The sequence below is a fragment of the Apteryx rowi genome, unplaced genomic scaffold (genome assembly GCF_003343035.1).
Source record: "Apteryx rowi isolate R43461 unplaced genomic scaffold, aptRow1 scaffold_34, whole genome shotgun sequence".
Lineage (NCBI taxonomy): Eukaryota > Metazoa > Chordata > Aves > Apterygiformes > Apterygidae > Apteryx > Apteryx rowi.
In genome coordinates this window covers 4,064,280-4,077,175 of record NW_020449863.1, presented here as the reverse complement: position 1 = coordinate 4,077,175, position 12,896 = coordinate 4,064,280, and the positions used below count along the sequence as shown (strand labels likewise).

General features: G+C 39.2%; 1 protein-coding gene across 2 annotated transcripts in view; it reads left to right on the top strand.

Annotated features, from left to right (window-relative positions):
• LRPPRC (leucine rich pentatricopeptide repeat containing) overlaps positions 1-3,637 on the top strand; it is an 86,122-nt gene extending 82,485 nt beyond the window's left edge. Inside the window, exons 36-37 of one of the 2 annotated variants that reach the window (XM_026072291.1) lie at positions 2,008-2,150; positions 3,510-3,637. In XM_026072291.1, coding sequence (XP_025928076.1) covers positions 2,008-2,150; positions 3,510-3,566 — 200 coding nt within the window. In that variant the 3' untranslated portion in view covers positions 3,567-3,637. Of the gene's footprint in view, positions 1-580; positions 676-2,007; positions 2,151-3,509 lie in introns of those variants that run through there. The other variant, XM_026072292.1, reaches the window with a different exon arrangement.
• Positions 3,638-12,896: the final 9,259 nt, after the last annotated feature.

The following is a 12,896-nucleotide window of genomic DNA, read 5'->3' as shown; positions in this document are numbered from 1 at the left end:
GTGGTTTCATTCACAGAAGGATGTTTTCTACCATGTCATTATTAAAAAAWAWATATATATATATATATACACACATACTATCACCAGCACTTTACCTGCTGCTTTACACTATCACTGGCCCCTTGCTTTTACCTCAGTGAAAGTTCTGTAAGTGAACCGATTTTCTTTTTTAAATGCTCACCAACTACATCATAGTAGAGCATTTTGTGAAGAGATTGCAGAGGAGCCCCGGTTGCTGTATTACACCTAGATCAGTGGGTGCAATCCATTGTTTCTCAGAGCATATTTAGCACATGGAGCCACCCTGTAAATGAACAGATAGCTGCTGTAGTGACTTAGGCAGAGGTGGGCTCAGTTCACAGCAAGTTGTAGAGGAGGCGTTCAATACCAGCATAAAGAGTTCTTAAAAGCTATTCCTAGGTTAGTCTGTACAGAGCTCTTGTCTGTATTAGACACATTTCATTTCTGAAGCAGGTGAGAGAGTGCAAATCAGTTACTTGACACGCTTTACCAGGACTTAGTTGAATGAGCCATATTAGGATACTATATTTGCATTTTCTGCTGCATCTTTCTGTTTTAGGAAGAAAGCTGTTGTCCTACTATTTGGATATCTGGGGGAGAAGTGAAGCATGTCTCCTAGAAAAAGGAAATATCATGCCAAATCTCATTTGTGTGGTCTGTTAAACGCAATCTATTAGCTCTTTTTTTGTTTTTCATACAATAAATACTTCTATTTTAAAGAAATGGGAAGTTAATAATTTCTTTAGAGTTTCATTAAACCGTCACTTCGTGCAGTTTCTGTAGCCTCCCACATTTAAAAAGTAGCTCATCCACTTGCCAGTGTGAGTGGGAAGCCTTTTCTCTTGAGAAGGGGACCCAAGTTATCTATTTCTGCATAATTTAAGTTTTGGGGGGGGGGGGTTGTTTGTTTGCTTTTTTAAACCTTTCAAGCACCACTAGTTTTGTAGCCCTTTCTAAATGTGAACAAATGCAACCACCAGTATAGCAAGTTATTTCTGAGCCTGGGACAGCTCCCATTCTCCAGATGTTTCTGAGTTTTCCCAAGGAACAAAATGAATTTAACTGGGCGTGATGGTTTCCCTGCTGTTCTCAGGATGCTAGGAACTGTCATAGTGCTTCTAGGACCCTGAGGACAACAGTGGTACTGTCAGGAACCCCTTTAATTTCATCCTGGTGCTGCTTAAGCAAAGCTCTGAGCAGCCAAAAAGTTTATGGCCAGGCATGGGGAGAAAGGAGTCAATGGAAAAAGGAAGATCACAGCAGAGACCATGCTGTTTCTCCCCTCTCCCACTTTAGAGGGAGGAGAAATATACTCTGCTCTTCTACAGCTAGAGATAAACAGAGTTAAATAAATGAACAACGGATTCATTAAACTGTTGCGGATGATGGTGCCATTAATGGAATAACCAGCAAAATGTCATTGCTTACCTAAGCAGTTAAGGTTTATAATAGTGTTAGCAGACTAGCAAAGATTTCCTCCTGTTCAGTAGGATGAAGTGTGGATTTTCTTGGGGTTTTGTTTTGTTTTAATGAATTTCTGACCTTTATCTTTGTTCCTATAGTTTTGATGGAGTCCACACGTGTAGCCATAACAATCTTCTGCCCTTACTTAAAGGAATGAAATTCTGTTCCAGAGCTCTTGAATGCTGAACTTGAGTAGCTTTTGTTCTAGATTTATTTTTTATTTTTTAGTGTTTGCTTCAGAAAGAGGCATATGGCTCTGCATGTCAAATCCTAGAGTGTTCTCCCTGTGCGGCTCCTACTCTTTGTGGTTCCAGCACATTCTGAAGGAATCAGTCATCCAGCTTCAAAGCAAAAGGGAAAGCCTAAATGGCTATTACGTTCTGTCTTCTTCATACATGAATTGTCAATAGTCCTTTGAGAATATGTCTTAGGAAATAACGGGAATGAGTGACATCATGAAAACAGGTGAAAAGAGAAACTTTTAACCATTTTGGTATTGTCATTTTTGTTTTCTTTTTTCAGAACAAGATGGGGATGCTGCTTCTGTAAAGGCTGTGTATGCGAAAACAAAAGCAAAGAATATACAACTGCATGAGCTATCTCTGAAATCTATAGCAGCTTTTCTGAAAAAAGCAGGAGAGCCCGTCCCTTTCACTGAACCCCCTGTGAGTATTTCCTAATTAAGAAATAGATCTACAGAGTTGTATATGTTCCATATTAATAAAATAAATTGCGTAAACCGGGATTAAATCTCTGCAGAGAGTCCTCAAAAGAGGTCATGTATGAAGTTCGGAGTGTTGCAGGAGCTATGGTAATCTTCCGTTGGCTTTGACATGGGAAAATAAAAACCTTTTGGGGCTTACTGTTTTTGAAGTACCTGAACCTTATCAGGCACTCATCTACAGGTATATGTTTATCAAATGTCCTTTGGACATTTATCTCAGTGATTAAACTTCAGAAGGTTTTTAGAATGTGTATTTCATTAACAATTAATGGATTTTAGTTTTCATTAATTACCTGGTTTATATCTAATAAAAGTTGTTGCATTGGTATGATGGAATTTTGTAGGAATTATTTTTTCTATTGCAACTTTACTTCTAACTGCTTTGCTAACAGATATATGCAACTGTGCAAGTATCTCTTATTTGAAGGTGACAAGTGGCATGACACTAAATCTGTCAAGACTGCAAATGCTTCTTCCACATCATTCCTTTGACTAACAGACTATTAGTACCATTTTAGCTAAATGCTAGGCTGTAAAGAGTTGTATTTTCCCTCTCCAAGCAAACTTTTTTTTATTGCCATTTGCCAGCCCCTTTTTACATTTTGAAATAAGTACTTTTCTATTGTTTTCTAAGGACCTGAGTATATGCGGTTTCTCCATATTGTGTCGTGTTAAAAGCAATAAGCTTTGTGATAAAATGTGATAAATGTGATTTCTTTTTAAATTTTGCAAAGAAGAATGAGAGGAAATGTTGCCTCAAAATGTTTGTGTTAGCCTGTTACCAGCTGCACAGTTTTTTCTGAACTTGTGACATAATTTATAATACAAATTTCATTTGGACTGTGTAAATTTAAATCCTAGAGTGTCTGTTTTTTATGTGCAGTTAGTGAAAATAGGAGGGTTTTTTTCAAAGTCACTGGAATGAGTCATCATCTGATCTTCCTGTTCAATTATTTCTTTAATACAACTTGATGTTTAAAAGCATCTTATACTTTTTTTTTTCTACAGAATTGCAGATTGTGGTTAAAAAGTATTTTCATTTTTTAAATGAAACTGATTATATTATCGCATTTTGTAATAGATGCTTCTTCATTATGCATTTTTGGCAAGGTTTTCTCTTTGCCTTTTATTCTCTCTCCCTGGTATTTCTCTTAATTATACAGACTTCAATACAGATGTAGTTTTTCATGACAGAGAATAATAGATTTTGCTTTTGTCAGGATATATGACTTTGTTCAGAATTAGTAACTTTTCAGTTCAAACAATGTTAAACTTGTTWATTCCACTTTTCTATTTATAGGAGACTTTCAAATTCTATGTGGAAAAATGGAGGAAAAGAAGATCTGAAGCATCATGAACAAATTATCTTTTATGATTTAGTTTATGAAATTGTTTAAATATTACATTCAATAAAAATTTTAAAAAGCATGTTGTTCTGTGTAATTTTTAATATAAATACTGTGTTTAAACAGCACTTTCCATAGCTATAATTAATAGAAACATTAATGGAAATGCTTTTCTCCTGTTAAAATTGCTAGTGAAATATTAAGATGCAGCTTTCTAGGCTATTCCTCGGTTCTGATGTTTGACCTGCTGTGACCTGAATTGTATTCTGGCTCCTGTTGCTTCGTTAAATATGTATATATGAAGAAAGTTGCTGGGGGGATACGTAACTGTAACTTAGCCAACTGTCCTGTCTTTCACTGTTCTTTCCCTGATCAATGTACTTTGAGGTGGAAAGTAGAAGGTTAAAGAACATCTTTTTCAAGTTTTGTCTGTACTTACTGAGAAAAAATAAAGACATCTTTTGGTTAGAATTCTCCTAAATGTACTTCTGTGTAAAATATCTCATTAGGGGGTTGGATATTAGAGGGAGGTTAAAAAGAAGAAAAAAGTTTATACCTTTTACCCCAGCTTGTGTGCTGTAGTTTTCTACTGTCTTTAATCCACTCTCATAGCTGTTAATCTGGTTATTTATGGCTGTAAGAACTGCATGTCCACTAAAAAATGCCTTTTAAACAAGGGAGATATTACTTGCAGGGACAACACTTGTTTACATGCTAGGAGACTCACAAACACACTTTAGTTGTAAAAATGTGGGAGTTTGCATAACCTGTAAACCCATAAAGTTTTACAGTCCGTGGCTGTGGGGTCCTGAAAATAAAACACTCCTACAAATTACTAAGATGAAAGGGTACGAAGAAAATATGTGTCTTATCTCTGTGAATGATGATGGAAACCCACAAATCCGTGTATCAGTATACCCAGTGGAATAAAGTGCCAATGCAATACTTCAGGCATGTTTTGATGTTGTAATTTGGTCCCCCACAACAAGGCTCCAAATGAAAGTTTATCTGTGAGTGTTTAACTTTGTGGGTGTTTTTTCATTGTTGCTTTTGTTTTGCATTTTTAGTTAATTTATTTGTTAGGTTTTCCCACATAAGCAAGCCTGTATAAGCCAGGAAGAAATTGGGACCTGATTTTTTTCAGTAAAATTTTCAGTTAACTTAAACTAGCAAGTATACTTATAAATACACAAAATATTCATCTTGTACTCAAAAAATGAGGCATAACTAGATGGGGCAGAAGGGAGTGATGAATTTGTTTTCCAAGTAGACTGTTTGAATCCAAGCTATGAGCTATGTCTCCTGCATTGGTAGTGTGGCTTTATGATAACCTTCACTATTAGTATGCAGCTTTTTTCTATCTTTCTTTTCTCTTCTATTTTTTGTTTGTTTGTTTGTTTGTTTTGTCCTCTCTATTGGATTTGGTGGGGAGAATCTCTCGTTTTGGAATTCACCTGGTAATAGTCTTTCAGGGACACTGCTGTAATCCAGAATGGGGTGGGAAGAGGTGAAGAGTCCTGGAATATGAATATAGATGGCTTTACACAGGAACTAGAAAATACACACTAGATAATATTCTGTACCTATGTGGTTCTAGCTGTCTTGCACCTATTGTTCCTGTATTACCAAGATCAAGGCATTAACTGTTGAAATTTCATTCATAGCCTAATGGTTGTGTGCCCTATCTGAAAGCAAGACTAAGCTGTAGTCGGTTTATTTCATTTTAAAATGGAGATGTTTCCCTTTTCTAAGCTACAGCTACATTAAATGTGTTTCAGTGTAATAGCAGCATAATTGAAGACTGTGTCAACTAGTTTGCAGCCTTTTCTCTAGTGCCACAGCTCTTGATTTTAGAGGTCATCTTGTGAATCTCTCAATTTCACAGCAATAGCTGTGTTCCAGTAAGTGGAGTCAAATCTGAGCGTCAGTTGAGGCAATAGGCCTGTTTGCTTTTTAAGCTGGACTAGCACTTAGCATAAGGAAGAGCAGTGAATATTACTGGAAGCAAATGCTAAGTCATCACAGAGGAAGATAGTGGCAGAGGTCTGTAGATGTGAACCAGCTTTGCTGGCAAGGAGGAAGAACCCTATGTGGTGGAGGACCTTCCACCTGCTTGACCAGGTCCCGTGCTATGGTGCTGGCAGCTTGTGTGTTCCCTGGCTGCTGCCTATCTCCACAGCTCTCCTGAGGCAGAGAAGAAACACGTAACACAGCAGCATGGCCATCTGTCTAGTCCTGCCGTGGTGGTTGTGATCGTAAGAGTGGGCCCCGTTCACATCGGGCTGTGCTTTCTGGGGCATGTTTTTCCCTGGCTGAAGCCTGTAGGAGTGCATTGCTGACCCCAGCTGCCTGCTGCTAGTGCCTGTGCAGGACGTCTGACCATGTCAGGGTAGTACCAGTCCTGTGTCCATGTGTTTCCTTGTAACTTGCTTGGCTTGAGCTCTAAACGGATAATGGCCCATATTTTTATAGTTGCAACCTAGAAGTGGAAGGTAAATTTGATAGTCTGCAACCGAAGAATATAGATGACGTTGCTTTCCTTTCTGAAAGACCACTTGCTTTTTGAGCAACGGCATGGGAAGTTGTGCGCTGAATGAGCCTGTGCTGAGGCACTTAAACCTGAAGGTGAGCTACTGCTGGAGCACGCTGAGAGCAAACAGCACCAGGGCTTTGTGGCAGCAATAGCACGTGGGGGAAGGTGCGCGCTGACCACCTGGGACCACATTGCTGTAGCCCTGGGCTGTGGAGCTTAAACCTTATTGCAGCAGAAATGGGAAGGCAAGGATTATTCAGGATGGGGAAAGACTGCTGTTGTGTCATAATATTTCTGAATTTCTGTTCCAGTAAATGTTTCATGTACAATTAAGGAATGATTACACAGAGGAATGCAGTCTCTCCTGTCTTTAAAATGTGGGACAGTGAGGGATTCATGCCAGCCTGGGACACAATCATCTCAGTCTAAACCAATGTGGCACCAGGAAGGTTTTGCAGAATCGGCATTTGTGCCACCTCTCCTACAATATGCTTGAAATGATGTTTCTTGTGCATTGGTGTGCTCTGTAGTCCTGTGAGACTCGGCCATTTCAAGCATGAATAAAATACAATTTAGAAGGTTAACATTTCTTCACCAAATATGTAGGCAGTTGCATTATTTATTTATTTTATATATATATTCAAAGTAAGAAACCTGTAAGATGACAAAATGCAGAATGGCAGTCTTGCAAACTTGTCACAGTGATTTATTAGTCCAGATACAAAACTTACTCTGTCATACTGACCATAGCACTTTACTTATCCATTTAAAATAGAATTATTTGCCGCTGGCTAGTGGATAACTGGAATTTAGCAAGATTTAGAGCAGGTGTGGTATCCTGTAGGTGTCTGTAGATAGGAGTGCGCTTTTCCAGAGGCTCCATGGGAAGATGATAGKGTGCTGATGTGAAATGACCTGACATGTTCCTGTAAAAAGCAAATTGTGTGAGCATGTATGTGTTTGCATAATAGTGTGTCTTGATTGGGTTGAGAGGACTGGAGAAAGCTTGCTGCTTGAATTGAGATGGCTTAGTGTCACTGCTGTGCCCTATGCCACATTATGGACTCTTCTCTTCCCCCCACCTCCCGGTGCAGGTGGGGGGAGGTTGCTTTTTGTTTTTTTAAGCTCAACGTAGGAAAAGTTTCCCTGTTAACTACAAATATAGTCATTTTGCAGCATGATAATTATATGCTGTAGTTTTATCATTATCTACTAAAACAGTTCATTTAGCTCATTGTCTCCTGAGACCCTTTTCTATAGCAAGAAATGTAGCTTGGTAGCTTAGTGGCAGTCTTTAGACTTTCTTAATATGCATCCACTGTTGAAAAATGGGTAGCTGAAGCAATTGTATCTTTGGCAATGGCAGCTCAAAAGGTTTTCTGTAGGTGATTACCGGAGTCAGCAAGATCCCATCTGCAGTTCACAGAGACATCTTGGTGATGGCAGGATCACAAGCGTGTGTATTGACAGAGGAAACGTGTCCACCAGAACGTCACAGTCTTTACTGCTGTTCTCAAAGGTGTGATATGTCCAGGCTCTCCAGGAACACAGTAGAAGAGGAAGTGACAGAAGTGACGAGGATGCGAGGAGAAGATGTTTCGATGGTCGATGACCACTGTGAGAAAGCTGTCTGCATCTAGAAGGAAATTCCAATTTCCAGCGCCGTTATGTTGTTGCAGTAAAGGTGATAAAATGGGCATGAATTCAGCCTTTTAGCAAAGGTTTTTCTGAATTTCTTTAAATTATTCTCATAATTTCTGTGTAAAGTCAACCACAAAATTACCCTTTCAGAATAGCTGCAGCCTCTGCTGGCTTGCCAGTACTTTTAGAAATCAATAGTCAGAGGAAACTCAATATTATTATTTACGGGAGTGGCTCCAACTGAGATTGCAACTGAATCCAACGATGTCATTCGGAGTCCTTGATTGAGTGTGCAGATCATCAGCTGCATGAACAAAGTTTTGAGTTTTCCATTAGGTATGGAAATAAGAGCAAATATGGAAGTTCGAGATACAAGTTTTCTCTACTGTTTCCTGTAATTATCAAAAGGAGATAATAGAAACTGTCTTTTGCAGCACCTACTACAGATGGGGGTTCCACTTTGTTCTACTTTTAGATACAACTATTAACACAAAGTTTCTCTGTGATGCTCTTAAACCTCTGTATTACAGTTGGTTAATGCTCCACAATTTATTGTTTGACTCTCCTCATGACGCTATGGTAAAGGAAGGGTAGCTCTAGCATTGCTATCGTCTACAGCAGTAGCTCCAAACCTCTTTGTAGATCGGATAGTTATTTCACTCAAAGAGTTATAAATGGGAATGAGCTCAAGGTTCGGAAAATAACAAACTGCTATGTCTCGCAATGAAAATGATGACTCTTGAAAACCAGCAACAAATTTAATTGTTGGTTTTGCCGGTAGACTGCATCTGCCTTTCTTCACATAGTCCTTAAGAGCAGGGTGAATATAAAAAGTGGAGTTATGATGGGGAGAGTTGCAGTAGCTGAGATGAGCCTTCAGGGGAGGAGATGTGGATGGAATTGAAGTGGGGAATGGTCTCAGCTGAAGGGAAACTGTGGGGGCTTGCTGGGGACGGGACTGTCCTGGGAGGGCATGAAGAGTAGGGTGATCCTCAGCCGTGGGAATGGAGGTACTGCTGGCCTTGTCAAAGGAGGCTCTGAAAGGTGGTTTTGCTGGGTGCTGGATTTTATGGGAGGGGGCTCTGAAGTGTGGTTGGGCTTACTGTGATGGAGCTCCAACGGGGTTAGAAGTGCTGGAAAAATGTCCAGAGGCAGCTATGAGGGTTGGTATTTGGGGCTCGGCTGTGTGGATGGTAATAAGGGCAAGGATCTGGAGGCTTTAGGGTGATGCTTTAGGCCTGGTTGGATTGGAGATGGCAAAGCTTAAGGGTTTGAAGGGCTGTGAGGAGAGGGAACAGCCCTCAACTCATTGGCAGACAAGGTGGATGGCAAAACCGCTGGGGACCTCTGCTTTTCTCATGGCTCCCAGCCTGTCCTCCTCAACCACTTTTCCGTAAGGATCCCTGGCAGCAGCAAGGCTGTTAAGGGTGGAGAGGCAGCTAAGCCCCACTCGGTGAAGGATCAGTGCTGCTGAGCCAAGCTGTGTGCAGCAGGTCACCTCTCTGCCTTCCCACGTCAGCGAGCCATGCTGCTGTTCATCCTGCACTTACAGCTGGGTAATTGAAGAAGTAGGAGCCTCAAAGAGTGCCAAAAATCACCACACAAAAAAGGGAAGTTTGTTCCAGCCACAGCCTCTTGCACCTCACGCTCCTCAAACGAGAAAGCAGCTGCAGGAACCAGGTCCCTGTTGTTAGTAGCACAAAGGGTGGTTTGAAAGACTGGGTCTAACTAGGGGACACTGCTTAGCGCTGGTACTGTTATGATTTCTTTGCATGGTCTGATAGGTAACTTGAAATTAGGCAGTAACCAAAGCAACTGTTTTAGGTGGCTGAGCCCATTAGCAAGTATAGGCATACTCTGAAAAACAACCTGCATAAGCCAAAAGTAAATCGAGCAGTTGTCCTTTTTACTTGCACAGTTTCCTGGAGTTTTCCTTTCATTAGTTAGGTAGTAGCTTGAGCAGTTCACATATGGAGGTTAGCTTAACTGTAAATCTTAATCATCTTTAGCAGTTGTCAGTTTTTAGGGCCTTCAGTGTACTCTGTAAATAAAATTACACTCTAAAAATTTGAAATATGATAAAAAATGTATGCTTACTGGAAAAGCCATTATGAGCCATATATCTGTAGGCTTTGCTTAAACAAGGCTTTTGCTTTCCTTTTTGATTTTGTTGACTTAGCCTGATTTCAAACATTAATGTTCAGAGTGAGAGAGCTAGTAATATGTTATGTTGCACCTGATTAACTGTTCAGTATCCATGGAAGAAAGGAGCCCTGATCTAGTGTGATAGCTGAATGAATTATATATATATATATACATACACACACATGTATATATAAAATGTTGAATTCATTTTAAAAACCTACAGTTTTCATCTTTTCTTTGTATTTTTAATGACAGCCTTATTTTTCATTTTTTCATCATATGCAGCATATATAAAATATTGTTTCCAAATTGTTTTTATGCCTAGGAATACAATTTCTGCATTTGAGTGTCTTTCTCACTGTCATCAGTAACATTATAAATTTGTCTAAATTCAGCAAGTAAAAACAAGGTTGAAAACTATGTTTTATACCACTAGCTGCAGGGGGCATAAAATTACGGTAATTTGTGTCTTTACTATTGTCAGTCATGCACAAGAGTTTTTTCAGTGGAAATTTGTCATGCATATGGCACTGAGCATGCTACAAAGCTGAAATGTGTTTTTATAATACGAAAGCATTGAGAAATTCCCTATGAAACGTACAAAGCTAAATATCCATTCACGTTTCTTTCTTCTTGCTTTTAAACAGGGGCAAATCCGAAGCAGGTGTGTCCAAATCATTTGACAGTGCTGAGCCCTATTGCAATCAAAGTTTGCTTTTCAGGTAACAGTAATACTTGGCCAAACTGCTTTTTAATGTGATTGTTAGTAGGAGAAAGGGGTTTGCTGCGAGGGCAGCAAAGCAGCCGTAACGTGGGACGCAGAAGGCCGGCATCGTTTTGCTGAGACTTGCCCTTGGAGCGGTGTGGTGATGTTGGCTTTTTGATTGCTCCAGCCGGCCTGAAATACCACGGCAGCTCAAAGGGAGATGCCAGCTTGCATCTGTATTGCTAGGGGTTACAAGCCAGAAAGTTCATTTTTTAGCAAGAGTCATTTTACTCAAAAAGCAAGAATAGCACGAGGGCTCTGCCTTTCTCAGCCGAGGTCAGATGCTCCTGGGGCAGTGGCTACCACCACTGACCCCACCTCCAACTTACCCCCTTGCCAGTGTCTTCTACGCTGTCTCATGCAACGTCCTGCTGACGGTATCAGTTAGTTAAGACTGTGTATGTCCTGTCTTTGAAATTTTTCAGTTTGTGCGCTGTGTTTCATTGTTGGCTGGTTTGGTTCTCCATTTTTTGGCTTCATGCTTTTCTCCAATTTCTCCACTGTTATAAAGCGATGGGTTATTTTAAATAACCCTTGTAAAAGATCTGGGCGCTTATTGAAAAGCGAGAGATTTGATAAACCTTGGTTCTTTTAGGGCACTCTCTGGTGTCGTGATTTGAGAAGGAAACCTTGCTCTGATCTCGTGTCAGGCACAAACTGCTGTTAGAGATTAAAGTGGCCTTTCAGAGGTGCTGTACTACTTCTGACCTTCGAGATGAAACATGAAGTGTTTTTTATAAAAAAAAACAAAAACAAAAACAAAACAAAAAAAAGTCAGAAACGCTTTTCTAAACTTTTTCCCCCAACCTGCCAGTAAACAAAAGCAAGTAAAGATAGTGTCCTGAGGAATGATGACATTAACTAATACGTTGTGTGTCATTGCCAGGCACTGGGAATTTATTGTAAATACGGTGTTCTGCATGTTTAGCTTTCGACTATTTGTGAATGTTTATAGGTCTCCAATTGCGATGTATTTGTTTGAAAATTCACTGCTGACATTGTAGATGAATATCTTGTGGGCTTATTTGCCTGTGTACAAAATACAGATTCTTTTTGACGCAAGTGGCATCGTTTGTTTACTCGCTATGTGAGTTCTGGCCAATATTTTAACACTTATGCCTCTAACCCTACTTGTTAAAATATAAGAAAAATTTAAGTGAAGCAGAAACAGTACTGAGATATGCTAATAATGTTAGCAAAATGTGACTCTGATAAGATGCTTCAAAGCAGCAGAAGAGCCAAATGTGCTGATGAGGACAAATGCTGGTTCTGGAGCCATGATGTGAAGATTGAGGAGGACTCTTAAGTTGCAGTTTCTTATCATTGGATGCATTAAAAGTATCAAGTTGTTGTGACCGTGAAAGCAAAAGAATACCAACATAATTTACAATTCAAAGTAAATCCATATGTTTGATTTGATGAAAAATCAACATCACTAAATAGTTTTATATTTACTTACATAAATTGGCAACAACACTTATAAGAATTATGGATCCAAATTGCTTTCTAAATATTCCCTGAAACAAATTAGTCAGCTGTCATACGCATTGTGTGTGTGTGTGTGCATATATATACGCACATACACATGTATATGTATTGTATATCTATACCTGCATATACATGTACATATACATATGTATGCACACACATGCACACATACATATGTATACACACACATACTTGTAAAGCTCATCAGTTCTTAAAAGGGTTAAGCAGTTTTAAAATTACCTCAACCCACTGCTTAAACATTGTTGCCTTAATTAATAGCTGCTAACATATGAACGGCTTGTCTTGGCTCTCAGATTAAAAAAAAAATGCAGCATGTCACAGAGCTCCATGTACACTGTTTCTTGTCTACTGCCATTAAAATTAATCATTATGGCTAAAACCTGAAAGGTTTGTTATTTCCAGTACAAGTGGGTAGATCAGCATCTGTAATTACACATAGCTTCTCCCTGCACAGTGTATCGCCTATGACTTTTTAAAATGTTTTTGGTTTTGTTTTTTGGTTTGGGGTTTTTTTTTTGAAAACTGGATGGCTATTGATACCTGTAACGGATTTAGCTTTTCTGAATGCAATTTGCAATGAACAAATATGGGATGGAACTTTTAACAGCTACTTATTAATTTAGCTTAACCAGAGTGAAAGCTAGTCCTTTTCAAACGACGAGTTAAAAGTATTTTGGAGGACTGCCATTACACCTGAGCCAATATGCAAATTAGTGTTTTTATAATCCATTTTCCTATGCTAAAAAA